Source organism: Clarias gariepinus, chromosome 12 (assembly GCF_024256425.1).
Source record: "Clarias gariepinus isolate MV-2021 ecotype Netherlands chromosome 12, CGAR_prim_01v2, whole genome shotgun sequence".
Taxonomy (NCBI): domain Eukaryota; kingdom Metazoa; phylum Chordata; class Actinopteri; order Siluriformes; family Clariidae; genus Clarias; species Clarias gariepinus.
This window is the reverse complement of record NC_071111.1, coordinates 11289706-11311859: the sequence shown is the minus strand read 5'-3', so window position 1 is coordinate 11311859 and position 22154 is coordinate 11289706. Positions and strand designations below refer to the sequence as shown.

At 39.2% G+C, this 22154-nt stretch overlaps 1 protein-coding gene across 1 annotated transcript in view; it reads left to right on the top strand.

The window, feature by feature from the left end:
* The window catches only part of sema3aa (sema domain, immunoglobulin domain (Ig), short basic domain, secreted, (semaphorin) 3Aa), a 39728-nt gene that overhangs the window by 1814 nt on the left and 15760 nt on the right, over positions 1 to 22154 (top strand). Inside the window, exons 2-3 of the mRNA XM_053508457.1 lie at positions 12786 to 12946; positions 16704 to 16766. Of these exons, the coding sequence (XP_053364432.1) occupies positions 12786 to 12946; positions 16704 to 16766 (224 nt within the window). The remainder of the gene's footprint in view (positions 1 to 12785; positions 12947 to 16703; positions 16767 to 22154) is intronic.

Genomic DNA, 22154 nt, shown 5'->3' with positions numbered 1-22154 from the left:
CTGTAGCCAATCAAATGCCTTTTTGAGCTAATACCTAAAGGATGGCCTAAAAGATTGTGGGAAATGTGTTCTGACATCAAAGCAGCTGCTTTCTAATGAACAAAAGAGGAGAAACAAATAAGCCTTGTCTGGTACTTTAGTTGCCATTCATCTTTGATATTGCACAGAGGGAGTGGTGAAGTATAAGGTAAGTGGCGGATAACTTCACACATCCAAAAGGGCTAAATGGATTGACAAATTGAACACAGGCACACACACACACACACACTTTGGTGCCATGTTTGGTACAACCATACACAGTTTTTCTTTGGAGAATGAATTCGAGAAAGGATGGAGATCAGGATGTGTTTCTGGTGATAGAGATGTGAGGATACAGGATAATTAGACACCTGGCCATGGTGATAGAGTTATGTGTGTGTGTTTTATTGAGTGGACCACAGGTGTTTGATGGCTCTTTTGATGCCTCGCGGAGTGACAGATCGGCGTTCACACCCACACACTGTCTAAGAGCCAGTGCGAGAGAGAGAGAGAGACGGATGGAGGGATGGAGAGGGAAAGAGAGAGTGGCTTAATGAAAGGAGCCGGCAGACAGTAGTTGGCCAGACAAGGCTGGTCGTTAAGTGAAGTGTCATTCATTCGCACACCCCCCCATGAATACAGCATAGTAATTAAGCCAAATAAATGTGCCGAGCCACTCTCAAGGGACGCGCTCTTAAACAAGCGTGAGGAGAACACACTCTCCAGGGAAGGCTGGTCTCTTTTTTTCTTCGCAGACGCATACAAACTACGCAGATTTATCATGGCTTGTATCCTGTGTGACAGCCAGTAACGGCAGCGTTCCCTAGAGGAAGGCCTGTCAAACCGTCCCTAAAAGTGCGGCTGTTGAGCGATGGCCAGGTGATGGATACTCTCGTCTGTCTGCTGGCCCTGTAATTATTCCACCAGCCTTTTCTTTTTTCACCCTGCTCTTCCTGTTGGCAGGGGCTGAAAATTGCTCCTGTCAAAATTGTCGTTGCATTGTTTCACACGTTATACATGGCACACCAATACACTCCTAAATCAACCTCAATACTCCACACAGGTACAAGGCTCCCCCCCCAGCCACCCTGTAATGCCTTCACATAAGTAGAGCAACCCCTCTCGTATTGCTCTTCTCTCAATGTCTGGCTCCCTCTTAGTGGAAATGAAAACAGTGCCCCCTGCAGGCAGCATCATGCGCGCACAGCCCACAGAGACGTCGATTTATTTAACAGGGCAACCCCATCGCCGAGTCCTAGCCAACCAGCATGCGCGGAGGAGTTTAAAGAGCTTGTGAAACAACCTGATAATTACTCACTGCAGAGTAATTATGCAGGGCCTCCCAACTCATTACCCCGGCCAGCGCCATCCTGGGATTGATTGGGATGGCGCTGGAACTGGGAGCCACTCTGAGTCATCAGAATTCAGCCTAAATCTTCTGAAATAGACATTGGGTGCAGTCTGGACGAGGGCTGTAATAGCGACTGCTCGCTTGTTGACAAAGGAAGTGCCGGATGGCACCAGCCCAGGCTTCAGGGATGGAAGCTATTATACAAGGAGGCATTTGTGCTGTTCTCTATTTCTCCTATTTCACTCTCTCTCTCTCCCACACTCTTTCTGAACTGTTCAGTCTGTCCTGGCCTTCACCAACAAGCCACGGAGGTTTACATTATCAGATCAGTCTGTCTTCCTTTTTGACTCTCTTTTATTTTACTTGTGTCAGTGTATTTGTTTGTTCCGCATTGTTGGGCTCGCAACAGAAAGAGAGATCACTAGATCTTACACCACATTCCACTTTCCATGAATGGGATGTTTCTACCTCACAGATCTGGGGTCTGCATTTGGTTTGCAGTCTGTGTGGAGATTCTCTGTCTGTGTGGTTTTCCTCGTAATTGCCATAAACATATGGGAGGAGGATTCAGTGCCTACCGACTCCACCATGACCCTGATCAGTATAAAGCTGTTGCTCAAAATGAATTATCAGGACACAGTGCAACTATTCCACAGTTAAACTGTTATCTACAGTACACTGCTTATTTTGTGTAGGGCCGCAGGAGACTGGGACTTTTTTCCCCAGGGAACTAAAGGCATGAGGCAGGATACACTCACACACACACAATCGTACATTTCTTTATGCACCTATTTGGAAATACAGATCAATCTACGCTGCATGTCTTTGTATGGTTGGAAGAAACGTAAAAACTCCACACCCAGAGAACACACCTCCATCCATGGAGGTGCAACAAGACAATGCTAATCATTAAGCCACCATGCCACAATTCTCCCTACTCCAGGGTTCTTCAATGGGTTCTTTCATTATACTATATAAAGGAAGTATGACAAGTATGACATTCTATTTTTTTGAATAAATACAATAAATTAATAAGTACAAATGCAATTTGAATGGAGGCATGGTGGTGAGCACTATCTCATTCCCAGGGCTGTGAGTTCAAGCCCCACCTCGTGTCTGTGGGTGTGCATGTTCTCCCCATGCTTGGTGCAGTCCAAAGTCATGCAGATTAGCCTAATTGGCGTTTCCAATTTGATTTGTGTTTCGAGTTTGTGCGCTGTGTTGGATTGGCATCCCCTCCAGGGTGTACCCTGCTTATTGCCCCGAGTGCTCTGGGATAGGCTCCAGGCCTCCCGTCACCCTGTAGAAGATAAGTGGTATACAGAGAGAGAGTCATTTAAATGATAGTGATTGTAATTGGAAAATCTGTATATTTAAGTAGTTTCTGAATATAAATAATGAGGTTAAAAAAAATTTGTTGGTCCCCAAGGATGCTACTCCCAAAACAACGTACTAAGGATTAATGATATCAATAATATCAATGATATTTAGGGTTTTTACAGACCCAAGGCTGAAATCGAACCCCGACCTATTCTGTGCAAGGCCACTTTGCTAATCATTAAGCCACCGTGCCGCCATAGTATGCATTAAAAAGCATTTTTAGAACTGTTATTGTTGTCTTTGTCACAACTATAAAATTGTGATTTTCAATATTAATTTTAAGTGGCTATTGCTAATATTTTAAATTATTTGGCCTTTGAATTAGCTCCACCTTCAACAAGTTTGTTTTTTAAACTTCTTTTTTTTCCTACACATACAACAGCAGGATCTGGTGAAGGGGAACATATATGCCAGTACAGTGGTGTATTGTTGAGTACAGTGGCCTCGAACAACCAGGGTCAAGGGTTTGATTTGAGTTTGCATGTTCTCCCTGTGCTTGGTGGGTTTGCTCTGGGTGCTCCGATTTCCTTCCACAGTCCAAAGAAAGACATACAGATTGGTGTATTTAATTGGTGTTCCTAAATTGTCCATTGTGTGCCCTGTGATGGATTGGCACTCTGTCCAGGGTGTACACCGCCCCGTGCCCTCAGTCTCCTGGGATATACTCCAGGCCACCTGCTTCCCTGTAGACAGGATAAAGCAGTATAGAAAATGAAGGACTCTACATAAATAGAAAAAAAGTTTTGTTTAATATAAGACCTTGCTCTTTTAATGATATCATTATGTTTCATACGTTGGAGGACCCAAAATCAGTCTCTTGCTGTCTGTATGACTGTATGTCTGTCTTTATGCCTGTCCAGTCGATTTTGTCACAGCATCCCGCAAAACTGGCTCGAAATAATTTAATGGAACTTTGCAGTCCTTCCGTATTTGCCTGAAGTTATACCTGCGCCATAAATGAAATCAAAATGTTGACTAAAAGGTATTTTTTGATAAATACAGCGCTCAATAGAGCCAGTCAACGCGATAGTTTAACGTAAATACACAGAGTATGCAGAAGACAGAACTAACCGTAATGTCCCTACAAAGTTTTCAAATACTTAAATACTCGGATCATTGTATGGTAATTCTTCCTGCGTGAAGTTAAAATCACATATGTTCTCATATGTTCAGAAATCGTGTCGCTAATTGAAGCAGTGATGTAAAGCGCCGCTATGACATAAAACACGGGTCGGTAGAACTAACATATCCACAGCAGTGGCTCGAATCAAAATTTTAAGTAAAAGTGATGTTATGAACAATTATAACCTTCTTTAAATAGGGGGTGTATTCGTCTGACGCCTGGTGTAAACAAGGCCTTAGATACTCAACCTTACCAAATGTTATTTCTTTGTATTAATAAGTTAGGCAGAGAGTTAAGACAGGCAGACATGTATGTATGTATGTATGTATGTATGCATGTATGTATATATGTCCCATATAACATTCTACTTACTGAGTGAATGGAATACAGTACTTAATCATAAAACGGTTATCTTTATTGTAATAAAAGAATATGAAATAAATTAACAGAAAATGTTGTATATTGGTAAAGGGTTTGTTAAATGTATTTTCTCTTTTTTTTCTTCCAATGTCATATTTCTTACTCTTCTATTCTAAGGATAGTTATCTTGGATTAAAAAGTAGACTGAAGTTAAGCGCGTGTGTGTGTGTGTGTGTGTGTGTGTGTGTTCTCTGCATCTGGACAGAAAATTTGCTTTCTTTGCTGAAAGACCTAATCATCAGGCCTGACCTTTTCACTGAACTCTGTTCCGTTCAATTAAATCTTATCAGCCCTTATTTGGTTTAACTATATCATTTCTTCTATGAGGCAGATGTAAAGATGATATAGACGGTAGTGTGCGTTAGTATGTACACCTGTGTCTCGTGTTGTGGATCTGATTACGGACTGGACACTGGGTGCTGTGTGACAGGAAACAGTGCACCTGTCTTGGAATATCAATATCTATAGAAAAGCACTTTGGGAGTATTGAATGTCACATGGCTTGTGTGTCCGTGTGTGTTTGTGCGAATATGTCCCAACTAAGAAACTTTTAGTTCTGCTATGAGAAAACCTAAGGCCGCTCCCCCAGTCCTCTCCAACCACAGACGTTCTTGCTGTAGCGCCCAGTCCATTAGTGATATTAATGATATCCTGCGCTCTCTCTCCCTCTCTCTCTCTCCTTCTCTCTCTCCCTCTCTTTGTGTGTCAGTGTGTAATCTAGGACACTAGGGAGGAGAGGTAAGCTCTGTCTCAGCAGTGTCTGGCTGCATGCTCTGTGGCCAGAGGCATGCTTCGAGCACTCTCTGCGGTTTGCCTGGCATGTCCAGGGCACATTCAGAAGTAATTAAACACTTCCACACACTCTCCAAGCAGGACCGCCTTGGGATATCATGCCAGCACTTTTTCACAGCCTGAAAAAAGAGGAATTCAGCAAAGAATCGGGAATTTTTAGACACACTAACGAATATGTATACAAAAAGAAAAATGTACAGTATATACATTAAGTTCTGAACAGCTTTTGGATTTTCTGGTGATTTTGCCAGATTTTGGGTTGTTGTCGTTTTTCAGGATGCAGCCAGGTTTTATGTTTAGCTTTGTAGAATAAATAAAATGATATAATATAGCTACATTTCTATCTCTTGGATAAATTCACGTTATATATTTTGCATGTGAGAATGTGATGAAGACCATGCAATAACGTGAAAAACATGCACCCATGGTGTGCCGTGAAATTTTACAGCTCAAGTAAACATGCCAAAAGGTTATTATGCAAAACGTTGATAAAACTTCATAAATAAAACACTCAAAAATAATAAAATGACTTACAAATTATATATTTATTTTGACAAGTCAAATGCAAATGGAACACATGGAAAAAAAACCTATGAAAAATATTTTGTTAAAAAATGACAAGGAAATATATATATTTAACAAAGTCAAAATGCATTATTATAAACATGTGGAGTTCATGTGACCAGAATCCTTGGGGGATGTAAACCTCTGCACTCAGCTGTATTTATCTCCAGGTAAATAGATGCTAGGCGTTAGCTCACTGATTGCACTGTTGCCTCGAGTAATGCTTCTAAGCCATAAATCACTCCAACTCATACATACTGTCTTTTGGGGGCTATCTGCTACACTGATTATGTTTCCTATTGGTGTCTTTGGGAGTCGAATGACTCTGCGGGTGTCTGCTTCCGCTCAACCGCCTGTCCTGAGCTGTCAATCAAAACGCCCTCATAGCCTGGCGCACAGCTTCGTAACCGAGGATACAGACACAAACCTGCAGCCGGAGCGTGATATATGAAGAGAGGTTTAGGCAAAAGAGAGGTTGCGCCAAGCATAGTGAAGCAAAACTAGAGTCTCAGAGCGACACTGAAACCAGCATGTTAAGCGAACGTCCAAGTTTCCAAAAGCTTAGTGAACTCTGGCACTGAACAAACACTGAACAAAACCGCACCACACACTTTGCCTGCTAAGCACTGGAGAGGATGTGAGTGAGCTGTCTGGCAGTAAGGTTGGGGCCAAAACCGGGTCAGGGGCTGGCGTGTGGTTTGAAGTGCGCCATTGTTCTGACTTAAATAAATAGGTAGCGCCCATAACCATCTAAAATACTGCTATGTTCTTTATTCATCTCTCTCTCTCTCTCCTTCTGTCACTCTCTCTCTCTCTCTCTCTCTCTCTCTCATCACTAAATGGCCAGTCTGCACAGACACAGAGGAGCCCTAAAACACACAGAACACACAACTGCAAATGGGCTGTTTTGACTGATTGAAAATGTCCTACAATAATCCTCTGTGTAATAGCGCTTGTCTGTTTTGCATTTTCAAATGTAGCCAAGAATATAAGCATCCCACTGATCGGCTTTAGCAAAACATTCCAGCTGAAGGAACTTTCTGGCATTCATGAAGCATTCTGCAATGTCTTACTTGAGTGTTTTACTAAGTGTTATGGTTTTCATGCAAACCTCACTCAAAAAGAGTGTAAGCCTCGACTTACTTTTTATACTTTTTATTAAAATGTGTTAATAAAAATTCTAAAGTTTCTAATACATAAGACATAATAATATTGATCATATTCAAATAATGAGAATAGTTTGAATTATGGTCATACAATAAATTGTGCCCCATCACATCAAACCAGGTATTGTGTGGTTTAGAATCTAATAACAAGTATTAATACCAAGTTACCAAGTCACTGTACTGTACCATGGCCGGTTTATGAGATATGGCAGTTTGATTTGGATTTGGTGTTCATTTTGACACCCGGCTTTCCCTGCTACCCCAAAAAATAACTTCACCAGCAAGCAACACAGGAAATAGCAAAAAAAATGCATGCTTTTCTGTTACAAATGGATTAACCAGCTTGGGTAGTGTTTAATAAAGTGCCTTAAAACAATGTTTAGGGTTAAATATTTCTCAGTTCTGCTGAAATTTGAAGAAGTTTGAATTGACTTCAATAAACAAAAAGATGATTTAGATGAAGTAGATGATTTTTGAATGTTACAAAACATTATTTTTAACATTTTAGCCGAACAATCTCAGAACCTGTTGAATGCTTGCTCAGTGGTCTCTGATACAGTAGATGTGTGAAAGCAGGAAATAGAGAAGGATTAAGTGTTTCGCATTCTCTCATCTTAAGCGCAGCTCTACATTTAGTCATTCATCCAAAATGGGTTTTTTTTTTAAGCTGTTGCTTTATTCATTTTTGCCAGGAAACTAAAACATTCTTTAATCACCCAAAAACCTTTTAGAAGCATTACTAAAAACAAAGCTTCTGACGAATTGACCAGCTTTCCTCAGTTATACTTTACTGACCATTGTGAAACATCAACCTTTTAGCAGCTACATAGTTATAGTATAATTATTGACAAAATTTCATGTTTCAACTTACGCTTGAAGCAGTTAGTGGTGAGTTAAAATGCTTCTTAGATGCATTTAATGGAAAAACATGCAGGTTTTATAGCTATCAGGCACCAGATGTTTCTTAGGTAATCAAATTCATTTGTTAGAAGATGAACTTTTTTGGGGGGCTGAACAATTCCTTTAAAATCATGTCATACAAATAAAGCTGTTGACCCATTTATGGTGTGTAAGCATGGTGACATTGTTAAAGTATGTGTGTAAGACTGTGTTTAATCACAACCCAATTGCAGGTTACCTTTTGTGATGACCTTTAAGAAAAAATGCCTTCCTCCTAAAGTTCAAGCAGCAGTCACACTCGTGATGTTTGGAGACAGTAGAAACTTGACATGTTACAATACAAGCAAAATACAACATGTTAGGGGAATGAATAGGAATGAAAATGGCTCAGGTCATGAAACAAAGAGTAAAGAGTCTCTGGGCGAATAACTTTTTATTTGTTTGCATTTGCAAAAATTCTGTAAATCTGGCCGAGGTAAATTTTAGCAAATGACTTCTCTGGCTACCAGCTCTGTTTTCTCTACTGAACAAAAATGTCTGGATTTAGATTGGAACAAGAATTAAGTACAGTTTAAACCAGAAGTTTTGTGATGTTGTTGTTATTGCTGCTGAAATTTCTGGTAAAACTGCGAAATTGTGAAGCTGGCCAAGTAGGGAACTACAGTATACTTACCTTTCCCAGTTTAGGGAACTTCCAGATACTATAACTATTTTTTCATATTAAGTTTATTTTTTTTGGTTTTGTTGCTTTAAAGAAAGATCAGAAAAGTTTACTGGACTTACTATTAGATTTTACTCTCTAGATGGGATGCAATGCTGCTGCTAATCAAACGGTGGTCCTTTAACTGACATTACATTAAAAACGCCTTTTGGATTTTACTACAAGATTGTGAGAAAATGTCAAAAAAGTATGCACAAATGTACAAATTAATAGCTTCAATTTAAAGACTATTAAAAAGAAATAATGCTTTGCTCAGCATCTCGTCTATATGCATTATATAAAGTGAAGGCTCTACCAATAAATGGTATTTCTATGAATTTTGGGTACAATTTAGAAATATGGATGAAATGTGAATGTGAGTAGTTATAATATAAAATTAACCCTGTGGCGGTCAGGCTGTCAGAAAAGCCAATGTAGAACAAATTGCTGAAAAACAATAGAAAGGTATCAGAACACTCAGTGCACCACAGCTTGCTGTGTATGGGGCTTAGCAAGCAAAACCAGACAAATTCCCTAGATCTTAATCTGATCAAGCATCCATGGGACATGCTGGACAAAAATGTCTCTTCCGTGGAGGTCCCACCTGGTATTTACAGTACAGCACTTAAAGGATCTGCTGATAATGTCATGGTGCCAGAGACACAGCACACCCCGGAGGTCTTGTAAAGTCATGACTTGAGGGGGCAGAGCTGTTTTGGTGGCCTAAGGAGAACCTACATAATACTGGGCATACAGTAAAGGTTTTAATTTACATTACATTTAGGCATTTGGCAGACGCTCTTATCCAGAGCGACTTACAATGGTATGGCTAATTGGTATAGCTACAGTACTAGTTCTGCAGGAGAAGTCTAAGAATTTACCTTAGTAGTTCCGAAAAGGACATAAGTGGTAATGAAGAATTACTAGTTTATTTCTTTATTCTGAATAGGTGGCATGGTGGTGTAGTGGTTAGCACTGTTGCCTTGCAACTCCAGGGTCAAGAGATTGATTTCAGCCTCAAATCTGTGTGCAAGTTCTTCCTGTGCTTGGTAGGTTTCCTCCGGATCCTTCAGGTTTCTCCCACAGTCCAAAGAGATGAAGATTAGGTCAATTGGCATTCCCAAATTTTTTGTGTGCCCTGTGATGGATTGGCACTATGTCCAGGGTTTACCCAATCTTATCCCCAAAAGTCTCCTGTGACCCTGTAACAGAATAAGTGTAACAGGATACTGACAATTAATGAATAAAAGGATATATTCTGAATAAACATGATAAATATTGTTGCAGCATTTTTTTGGATGAACACTGAATCGACTGAAATCGATTATAAGTGGGCCTTTATTTTTACCATTGTCAGACCGTCCCTTTACTTTGCAGAGCAATTTATTGCATATAAAATGGTAGGAAAAATACTTTCTACTTTTCTGTAAATCTGACCTCTTCTTTTAGCTAGGCATGTACAAAGTGATGAATCCCAGTGAGAAATTCAGACCTGTTGGGATTTTTTTTTTCTCTTTAAATCATTCTCTTAAACCACTTCAACACTTTTCACTCTGGAACAATTTAGAGCGATTGTGCTCATGTTCTTGATTACGGTTAATGAAAAATGTTTGGTTTGATTTTAATTTCCTGCAAAGTTTTTAATCCCTACGTACCACACCAGTTGAGTTTCATTTAGGAGACCATTATGGTTTCTATTTACTTCAGAACATTTAAACAAAATGTTTGTTCACTATGCGATGGATCATTTGGGGCCTTTACAAATCCATTCCAGCTCTCTGTAACTGCACGAGATCCATTTGGGATGTTTTTGTACTGCATGTGCTACGCGCTTATTGGCTGCTGCCACATACACAGGCTGGACAAAAAGCTGCTCCTTATTCCAGCCCTTCTCCTGTGATGTATGTACAATTGTCCTGTAGTCCCTATGGGGGCATTTACTTAACCGGTGATAGATGAGCTCTCTTTCTCTCTCTCTCTCTCTCTCTCTCTCTCTCTAATTTCTCTCTCAATCAGATCTCTTCCTCTCTCTCCTTTTCTCCAAGCTCACAGATGTCCAGAATCAAATGCAGATGGCTACTACAGCAGCACGTCGATATGAGCTCTGGAGACTTACTGCAGTCTCTACGTGTCACTGATCATTATGATTCATAGACAGTCTGTCCTGAGCGCTGTCCAAGCATTGCAGAAATGTTCGCTTCTCCTGCGGAATAGGCAAAGGTGCCGGGAACGGACTGAGTGGGGATTTTTCACAGTCTGGCAATGATTACAGAGAGCCTGGCTTTCTTTACGTTCACCTCATTTACCTCTCCTGCACTTCATCTCCACCTCCTCTTCTCTGCCTTACTTGTCTTTACACTTTGGTAACCTTACTGCTGGTACGGGGAGTTTAATATAGTGTAGTTTCACTAATTGAGCCAGTTCTCATTATAACTATCACAGAGATGTGGTTGGACTTAATTTGGCTTCATCAAACAATATATTTGCCTCTAACCAAAGCTGGAAAATACATTAGCATGTGCTAAAACAGTAATATTACTGTTGCAGCTTGGAACAACCTACACATGGGAGAATCTTTTACATTTTCTACTATATATAGTTCTGAGAACTACAGAATGGAGAAATGTGTTTTTTGTGCATGTATCTACAATGCAAGCAAGCGTACAGTATTTTTAAGCTGATTTCATTGCAACTACTGTGCAGAAGCATCACAGACATTTTAATAGCCAGTATCTGATGATAGAGGTTTTCGACATCTTTAGACAGACTGGCTGGTTTTAAAGACTACATTTGTCAAAATTTAACTAGAACTTTGCAAAACGATATCCTAGGTAAGGTTTAAAAGATCTTTGCTCATACTCTGCTATAAAACACTGCTATGGATTATGCAGATGATTTGTTTCATCAGAAAAAAAAATCTGCCACAAATTTCTTCTAATAAACTTCAATATTGCATTAAACACATCGATAGATTGTTTTTGAAAATGCGTTACACTTTTCACGAATTATGCATTATACATTGAATGAATTCTTCATGCATATTAAGTGGTATTCGTTGTACATTATGCCACGAATACTAAAAAACCCAAGTACACTTTTGAAGACTGCATCATGAAAATTTATGTCTGTTTGTTTACCTTTAACATATGAATTACACCATAGAGATTATCGGAAATCGTACTTTATTTTTTTTTATTTATACTTTCCTTGTTACTGGAAAAGCAAAGCACTAAACACTTTAAAAATCAATTTGGTGACTTATTAACATGATGACTTAATGTTTAGCATGGTTGTGTCGCTCCTGCATGGTGGGAGGTTTGAATCTCACCTCGGGTCTGTGTGCATGAAGTTTGCATGATTTCCATGTGCTCGGTGGGTTTCCCTTTTGTTACTAAACAATCACATTTCTGTATTTCTGCATAATAACCTTTTTATTCTAAAACATAATAATAAAAATGACTATACATATAATTTTTAAAATTACATAAAAATAAATATATTACATATTAATTATATAACTATTTATTTATCATTTTTATAAATATACAAGGAAAACAATGTTTCACCTTAAGTTTCAGTATATATTAAATATAAAAGTTAAAAAGTATTTGCATCTAATCACATTTACTTAAATACTTAAAAGCATTTGCAAACACTTTTTAACTTTTATTTAAATAATAGTTAACATTTCTTAATATCAGTAGTTTCACTTCAACATTATTTTTCTACCCCAAATTATAACCTTAGCTTTTACTTCTTTTTTACAATATTGTGTTTTTTTCAGGTGTTTAAAAGTAAAACAATATGTGAATAATAGTACTGTAATATGTTTCGTTTTATGTATACAGGTAATTTAAGAATGGTTTGAACAAATTAAGGGTCGTTAGTAAATGCAAATACATTTAGGTTTAAATACAAAGTTATCAAGATAAAAATGTTCATGTAAAGAATTTTCCCCTTTTGCAAAGGGAGGACATTGTGAGAAAGTAACTAAAAGATTTTCTTCAGACAAGTTCTTGTGCAACATGATTGTTCAAAGTCCACGCATTCATTCATGTCTCAAGTTTACAATAATGGTTGAAAGATTCAGCCAATGACACACATGGACATGTTTAGAATACTGCCGTTTTTCCACAATGTCTAATCATTACTAATGATAGTTTAATATTTCAGAAACTGATCTAATCAGTGACTTAAATGTTTTAAAATTGTGTTTGCACTGATAAAATCAGAAATGGCAAACATAATAAAAATAATAATATATGGATGTGAAATTGTAGTCAGGCATCTCGATGTCTTATCAAGCCGTCAATAATACTGTTCATAGACTTAATTGTCTTTCCCTCTTTTCTTTTTTTCTCTCTGTCTTAGAAATGGTGGAATCCAGTAATTTAGTGACTTTCACTGGAATAACAAACAGTTCAGGTTACGACACGTTTCTAATGGATGAGGAACGAGGGAGGTTACTAGTAGGAGCAGAGGACCATATCTTCTCTTTAGACCTCGTCAACATTAACAGAGATATCAAACAGGTAATAAGAACACACACACACACACTTTGTCTTATCACTGATAACCTAATAGTATTGGCATTTGTGTTTAGTTTTATTTCCAGTGGACTGTATTTCATTCAAGCATTTGGTATTCCAAAGTCCCAGTAAAAAAGTTTAGAAACATATAACCTGTGGAAATATGTTCATGCAAAAGCTGTGTATGCAACCTCGTGTTTCTATAGTTGCATATGATATGCAAAAAGATTTGCACCACACCACAAAACTGGCATGGGTCCACCACTTTGTAGAGAGCAGTATAGCATTTCACATGCAAGTCTGTCATTTCATTGTTAGCAAATCATATAAGTGGCGTTTGTAAAACCCAAAACAAGGCAAAAAGAGTTCAGAGGAGCTGATTAAAGGGGGGAAGTTAAATTAACACAGTTTGAACTTTATGCCACATGTAGTCAATCATCCAAGACATGATTGAGGTCTGAGGTCCAGAAGGTTTGTGCTAAGGCTTTAAGGATAATGCGATGTATAATAGTTTAGCATTATATAAATAAATCATAAAATGCTTGGAATTTAGATATCTATCTATCTAGATAACTCTTTTATGTATGTATATGTAGAGTTAAGTGTAAAAGTTAGTGGCCCACTTTCAATTCTATGCTTCTCTGTGTAAAACGTATAATAAAAATTATCTTAATGATTGCTAATATTAGTACAAATACAACCCCAGTCAAACAACAACTTAACTTTTATTCACTGTGCCAATTTAAAAAAAAAAAAAAAAAAAGCCAAAATAAAAACATAATGGTGGCAATACGAAGTACCGCCCCTCAAAAGCTTGTAGATCCACCTTAAACGGCATTACCTTGAAGTCATCGTTCAACGTATGACTTTATCAGTCTCTCACATCATTCTTCTTCACATCATTGCTTCAGTTCATTAAGGTTTTTGGGCATTCGCTTATGCACAGCTCTCTTAAGAGCTTTGACGGGACCTCTTAAGGTCCCGCCACAGCATTTCTGTTGGGTTAAGGTCTGACCTGTGATTAGGCCATACCAAAAACAAATTAATTCTTATGTTTTGGAGCCATCCTAATATAGATTTACTGGTGTACTGTAATCTAAGTTAATCCAATTTAAATGGGTTTAGTTGACAGGCAGATGGCCTCACCTTTCCATCTTGGCATTGTGTTAACAAACACCTGAATGCTCCAGACCAGCAAAATGCCAAAACATCGGCTTTTATCAAGGTCTGCAAACCTGCTGATGATCAATTAATCAAGTCCTGATGATTAGCAGCACCTGGCCGCAATTTACCTTCTTAAATCCTGAGGGAGCATTAAGGAAGTGCTTAAAATTACTTGTATGTTTTTTATTTCTTTTTGCCTTAATTTGTAATAAAATAATAATGGCACAGTAAAAATAGCTACATGTTGTAGTTTTTTTGTCTCTGGTAGTATTTGTCTAATACTAAGGCATGCTATGACCAGATGATTTTTATTATGTTTTACACTAAATGTTTTTTTTTAAGTTAGAGAGCGCACTAACTTTCACATATGACTGTATATGAGGGGAGTTCAAGTAAACCTTGTAAAGAAATTTCTTATGAATGGAGGCATAAAACTAGTTGACATACTGAAGACTTTAAGCACAGTACGGTGATGAAACATCTTTGAATAGCGATCCTTGTCAAGGTGGCTCGGAGCCCACAGCAGTTACAGTATTTCTGGAAACATTTAGAGAGTGGAACGCCTGATCCCTGAAAACTTTACAGAAGAGACGCATCTCTCTGTGGGAACTGAACACACATGAACACCACTTGCACATTACAAGACCTCTGCTGGGAGTTGTTGCCACATGCCCCATACAGTCCTGACCTCGCTCCAAGCCAATTCCACATAAGTTCTTGGAAGGCCTGAAAGTGAAACATTCAGCATGAGCATTCAGCATTCACTCATGGCTCCAGCGTGCTAAGAAAACTTTCTACCCTGATGGTGTCCAAGTACAAGTGAAACTCTGGGATAAGTGCATTAGTGTATTAATTATATAGAGAAATGAAGTTATTTAACTCTTATATCAGTAGAAGGATGCTGAGGTTTGAACTGCCAGGCAGGAGGTCCAGAGGGGGACCAAAATGGAGATTTATGGATGCAGTGAGAGAGGACATGAAGTTAGTGTGAAAGAAGAGGATGCGGAGGATAGGGTGGGATGGAAGCAGATGATTCGCTGTGGCGACCCCTGAAAGGGAACACACCCAAAAGACAAAGAAGCTATTTTTACTCTCCTTCAGTAAATGTGTTCTATTATTCTGCACAATCAAAATTCCTGGCTTGACCTGACACACCCAATATATACAGTAAACGGGTGATTTGAAATACAGCAAGCACTTCTGAAAATTCTGACCAATCAGAGGCAAGAATTCAACAGCATTGTAGAATAAGTATATAATGTACAATTCTGGCCAAATTCCAGTGCTGAATGAGCTCAGACTTAAAGACATCTGGCAAGTGACTCCTTCTTCTACTGTTTACCTATGATGCATTTTAAATCAAACAGTGACAAAAAGGTAAATAATTAAATATGTTTAATATACTGAAGAGCACAGCTCCACTCAACGTGAGTGGGTGATTATGTAGACATTTTCCATATAGTTCTTTGGCTGAAGAAGCAAACATCAGACACCAAACAAGTCTTGAGAATATGTGTACAGGAAATGCTATGAAAAAACATTTATAGTTAAAAAAAAAAAAAAAAAACTATTGGGTTTGTTTTAGTCAACAATACAACGATTCTGAAGCAAAAACCAGTTGAGGTCAAAAGTCCATGTAATGAGTTTAAACCCAGGATTAACACAGTAGTCCAGCTCTTTTTTTTTTCCTTTTCACTTTTTGTTATATGTTCCATGATTTATTTCAGCCTTTCTTCTGTTCATTGTTACTTTAAAGTTTTTATATTAAGTTTTGTCTCTTACTTAATGTCTTCCCAAGTCTTTAAAGGCTGTTAGTCGTAAGTTTAACCACTAAAGTCTAGTCTGTATTGTACAGGTTATCATGGACAAGACACTGTTTGGCTTCTAGCTGATTAGGACTTACATAATCAAAACTTAAGAGCATTTAATTGCATAATTACAGCAGTGATTAACCAGCTTGGTCCAGCTGCCCAACAATAATTTTAACCCCACATTTTTTTTAAGGAGGACATTGTATTCAATCATCACATCATTTATTTTCACAGACCCAAACAGCTATTAAGTGATGTTTTTGTCTTTGAGCTTGAATAGGGGCTTTAACGCTGTTGTGCAGTGCTATTTATATAATGACTTGTTCATTTAGTAAAGGAAATAAAAACCTGTCATCCACGCTGTTCACCGAGTTCTGTAATGTGAATATCGTCAATAAAATTAGAAAATATGTAACAGTGTAGCCTGCTGGAGGAATTTTTTTCTTTACATTTTTATTAGAATTATAGTTAGATTATTAACAGTAGATTAGTATTGTAAATTTGCTAATTAATTCTGCTCAAGAAAAAAAATTCTTGTTAAAATGACAAAGTGATCAGCTATCTCAGCTCTGCAGGTTGTGTGTGTGTGTGTGTTACAGTGACTCCTGAGATTTGTTCAGTGGTAGGTCCCTTAGGATCTTTCGTTTATTTAGCCACAGATGGTGACAGCAGAAGGATGGCAGATACTAATCTTTAATTATTTTACAGCCTGCATCATTTAGTAATCAGTCATTTGCAGTTCTTTGTGTTGCAGGCTTCATACACTAACGCACTCTGTCTTGCAGATCGCCTGGCCGGCCACACCTTCGAAACGAGACGAGTGCAAGTGGGCAGGAAAAGACCTCGGAGTAAGTAGCTCCTCTTTCGGGTATACTGTTTGGTGTATACGAAGTAAAAACCGCAGGCGGGCGTGTGTGGAGCCTGTGATTTACAATCACAACAATGACATCACTGTGCATTAATGCGGTGTTTATGGTATGTGTGTGTATGTGCTGCGTGCATGGTGTATATGTTACACTGCGTGTAAAGAGGGCACGGTAATGGGAACTCGTGTTGTCTTCACTGTGTGTGTGTGTGTGTGTCTGATCTGTTGTTCCTGCTGGACGTTTATTTACCCAGAGTGCCGAGCTTGGCAGCTGAGCCAGAACTCTTGGGGCCTAGCCTTGATCACAGACAGTTTATTTACTCAACCAGCAAATCGAGCATTCTCTTGCTTTCTGTCTATGTGTGTATCCATTTGTGTGTGTGTGTGTGTGTGTGTGTACATGTGTAGTGTGTAGCATCTAATGCCAATTTCATGCATGAGTTCTTTTGTAGTGAAATGAGGGGCACCAGGGGGGCATTATTATCAGAGATAACACATACCACCTGCTCTACACACACACACACACACACACACACACACACACTCTCTTACCCACAAGCACATTCACAAGTTAATCATGCACCTAATGAGAAAATGTTCCTACATGCTTCTTTCAGATATGCATACAGTAAATACACACTGTAGAACAAATTTCCAGCCAGGCCGCGTTAAGGCTAACGCATACAGTGAAAATACTCTGAAAAGTTTTTTTTTTTTTTTGTTGAGAGTGAGTGAGAATGTTTTATTAGAGCATTACTAAACCAGTAAGTCAGGAGTCTCTTGATTCTATTTCTGGCTTAAGGCTAGAGAAGGCTGGTCCTTCTGTACTTCTTTCTCTCTGTTGTTAAACGGTGGTTGGAATCCAGTAGGTTACATGACCGCCAACTGTAGGTCTCATTCTTCCCGGCCTTTCAGAACTTTCCTTAAATATGTCTTACGCATCACTTCCCTGATTTTGCCTTGTCTTGTTCTGTGTCTTGAACTCTTCAGCTTATCTTTACTTAATCTTGTTTAAAACACCAGAGTTAAATATACTACATGTAAGAAGGACAACTGCGCAAATTGTACATTCTATACAAATGCAGTTTCAGTCATTCCTAAACACCCCCCAGACTGATTTATGCTACGCAGAGTCTTATGGCCCATGGGGTTGTCAGCATGTATACGTGTGCATTTGTGTGGCTCGGCAATTACACCACCAAACCGTTAGTTTTGACGGTGGGGTTTCTATGCCACTATGCTGAGTCTCTTTGTCCTGCTCTGGATTCCCTCTGGGAGTCTTTGTAGTGTGGTGAAGACGAGTCGTAGAATTGTACATATTTACAAACTTGGATACAATTAATTTACAAATCTTTAGAAGAAGCTGCAAATGCGTTGGACCAATCACAGTTGATGCAGTCTGCAGGGTTGATGCATTTCAGGGGAGGCGCACGTCAGGCTATGCCATAGGGTACGCAGCTACCCGAGACCTACAGCATAAATCAGCCTTTATTGTGAATACTCTACCTCACGCTGTATTTGGCACAAATGAAATCCTAGACATTCTGTTCTTACCAAAGTGGATGAAACAATTTAAGCTTTTGTACATCTATTTTATAAACATTCAGCTACAGAATTATTGGCACCGTTTATAAAATGAACAACAAAAATGATTTGATGTTCGCAACCTTAATGTTTAGTTTAAAAACCAAGATTGATTCTGGACAACCAACAAGTTGGAGAGATGGCATGCTTTGCTTTGCTCTCTCTTTCCCGTGTCAATCAGAGGGAAAATAACCAGTCATGGATGTCTCGTGAGCTCATGTATGTGGAAGAGGCCTGATAGCACTTTACTCCAAATGTGGTACAATGTTCTGTGGTTGCAGCGTGGCTTTTCATGTTTTGGAGAAAACACATGTTTGCCTTCATCCCCTGTGGTTTGTAGTGGTTGACTGATAGGAAAGAGCTTGCTAGTATATTTAAAAAAAAAAAAAAAAGTTGTGCTATATTAAGAGCGTATTTTTTTGCTTTTTTTTTGTTGTTGCCGCTTTGCAGGAACCTTTTATATTTCTGTATAAGATATTTGTTTCAAGTAGAGGTTTCAAGTAGAACCTTCTTAGGGCACTTAGATCTCATCACTATAAGAGCAATGCATTGAATAAACATTTCTCCAAGAGTGGAAGCTTATTGACAGTAAGAAGTTCCTTAAATTCTGGTCAAATGAGAGAGAGAAAAGCTAATCTAAACCGATCAGATTTGAAAATTCAGCACTTCTCAGGTATAATAATTTTATTTTCAGTGCCATGTTTCCAGCCATTAATGCAGCAGGCGTATTGTGTATGTGTAATCATACAGTAATTAGTAATTAGTTAAAAGCCCTACTAGGTGGTCCCCAGTGTGTGTTGGAGGTTTTGTGTGTTTGGAGAGCAGCAGGGAGCTCCAGCAGAACAGCTCACTGAGCCCGAGTCCCACCCCCGAGTGCTGTCTGGCAAGCGCACGTAGGCCGAGCCTTTCACACAATAACAGCTACAGGAAATTTCAAACATGTCAGTCAACACTGAGAGAAGTCTTGTTTTGTAACTTGTCCAAAATGAATTTGTTAGGAATGTGCACGCACATTTGTGCTGTTTACTGAAACAAAGCTAGGAAGATACAGGTGCTTTATAATGCTTTGTTGTCTTTGCCAAATTGATGAAGCAAAATCAGGAGGATTAGAGGTAATTATACTCTGTGTGTGGCTATAGATGATCCAAACAGCACACTAAGAAGCACTGTTAATACCTAGTTTAGTTAAATACAGTTGTCAAAGAGGTTAAAGTCATGGTTAAGATGCACAAATAAATGTCTGACAGTCAGCGGTACGTCTGGCTTCATACGAATGGTACTTTTTTAGGGTGTGTTTCTACTATTTATAGTCAAACCGTATAGGTGAGATAGGGGTGTAACAGCAGGAATAACAGAATGCAGAAAATGACCACTTCTTTGTGATTCCTCATGCATTTTGTTTATGTCAAGACCTTTATAATTATTCTACCATCATCACTCAGCGAAGTTTGGCCCATAATCTGTTAACTACTAATACCCCTATCTCACCTATGCGGGTTCGTGCGGTGGCCGTAAAAACAGTTCATCCTGATTCACCGTGAGTTTTGGTGCTGTGATTAGGTTTCCATCTTTCTGCGCGTATAGTCAAACCGTATAGGTGAGATAGGGGTATAACAGCAGGAATAACAGAGGGGGGCAGGTTATCGGGGACGGGACTTATAGGACGACTTTCACACACACACACACAATAACGGGTTGGGAGTGACTGCTGTCTGCCTCATGGATTACATACAGTAAATGGGGTGCATAACGGATTACATTTTTTTTTTTTTAAACTACGGATTTAAATGGCGGACCTAACATTTAAAAAAGTATTCTAAGTACTTTAACACGTGGATAGTTCTAATAAGCTCTCTTTGTTAAAAAGTGTTGGTCATAGGCATGGCATAAATGCAGATGTTGACATTTAATAACAAAACAGAAACGAAACCATTACAAACCAGAAATAAATCGACAGGTACAGAATATCGACAAGAATCCAAACGGTAAACCAAACAGAACACAACAAGGCCAGAACTAGGTGTGAGCACAGCGCTGGAACTGGAGCTTGGCACAGGCACAGGGCCAGGAGTTGAGATGTCACCTTATGTTCTTTTGGGAATAACTTGGTGCCAGTATGACCCCCTCAAAGCCAGGACGCTGTGTCAACATACCATCCCTGAAGCCCTTCAATGGCACCAACACAAAATCGTCAAATCTGGGGAACATTGCAGGTGTGACATCCTCAAATCCTGCCAGGGGTGCCAGCATGGTGCTCTCAAAGCCAGGATGCAATGCAGGAATGATGTCCTGGAAAACTGGCAGTAGGTGTAAGCATGGTGCTCTCGAAACTAGGCTGAGCTGCAGGTATGATGTATGAAGCCAGATGGTGGAAAATGCAGTACTCCTCGACAGAGGGTACTGCTAGGCTAGGCTGAGCTTGTGCAGTGCCTGGATGAGATGATGTAGGGCAAGGCTTAGGTGAGGCAGGGCAAGGCTTAAGCAATCCAGATCTTATCTTGAACAAAGCAGGGCATACTGTATATCAGACAGGACATGGATGTGAGGTGTTTTGGTCCGTGGACATGCCATCCTGCACATCGGGCGACAGATACTTCCCACCCTGTTGTTTCTTAAGGGGTTGTGTTGTCAGCTCAATGCCCGATTGTCATTCACACACTCCTGGCAAATTAGGAATGCCAGGTAGTCTATCATGAATGTCTTTGGACTGTGGGAGGACACCGGAGTAAAAAAAACCTGAGGTAGGAGTCGAACCCTGACTCTGGAGGTGTAAGGTGCTAACCACTAAGCCACCCTGCTGCTGGATATATTTGGCTGACATCTGAGTTCTCATGGCATGATTCAGGCAGACAAGAACAGGACTCAGTCAAAGCAAAACAGGGCTTAGGTAACAAGGAGCTGACAGGAATTATGTTCATGCCAACAAAAAGCATCTCTAGGGTAACAGGACAGACATCTCAGGAGAACAATTAGTTTAGGTTAGCCAGGTTAACAAAGGCTAACCTGGCTAACAGGAAGCATTGTCAGGCTAATGGGGCTATCAAGAAGTATGTCTAAGCTAACAGGAGCTTAGCATCTCCAGGCTAATATCACTAACAGGAATCATTTCTTGGCTTATAAGACTCAACGTGAACTAACATGAACATGACTAACAGGACAAAGGGCAGAGCTAACAAGGTGAATAGGACAGAGTTCTGGGCTAAAAAGACAAGCAAAAATGGGATTGAACCCTTTTTCGAGACTTGGCATTGGAGGTCACCCTGTGGACCTCCATCTGGAGTTGGGCCAGTTGAGGGGCGGACGTAGCAGAGCCTCTTGCTCCTAAAGCTCCAGCAGCCATTCCACCGTCTGGTGTGCCACAATAATCAGCTGCTAATCCTTCTACTGATAAAAAGGAATAAACATGTTGTGTACTTACAGTTGAGTACAAAAATAAAAAGAGTTTAGTGTTCATTAAACACTGCTTTCCTTTTTTTTTTTAAAGAATGCTGTTACAAGCTGCAGTTACTACCAAGCTCAAATGTTTGCATTCCTATCTGGTATATTCTAGTCATTGTTTAAATATGCTTTTTTAATTGTCTGCTGATTCAAAACGTTCAGCGTGTTTGCTTATTTAAGACTTGAGTAGTGTATACAGGCTCAAAATCTCAAGAAGTCTGCATTGAAGCAGTCAAGTTAAGCACTACTGGAAATGAGCAAAACAACCTTTACGGAACCTAAAACAGAAAGGGATCAAATAATACCAAGGGCTTTAGGGAGATTGTTACTACAGTAAGAGTGATAACCT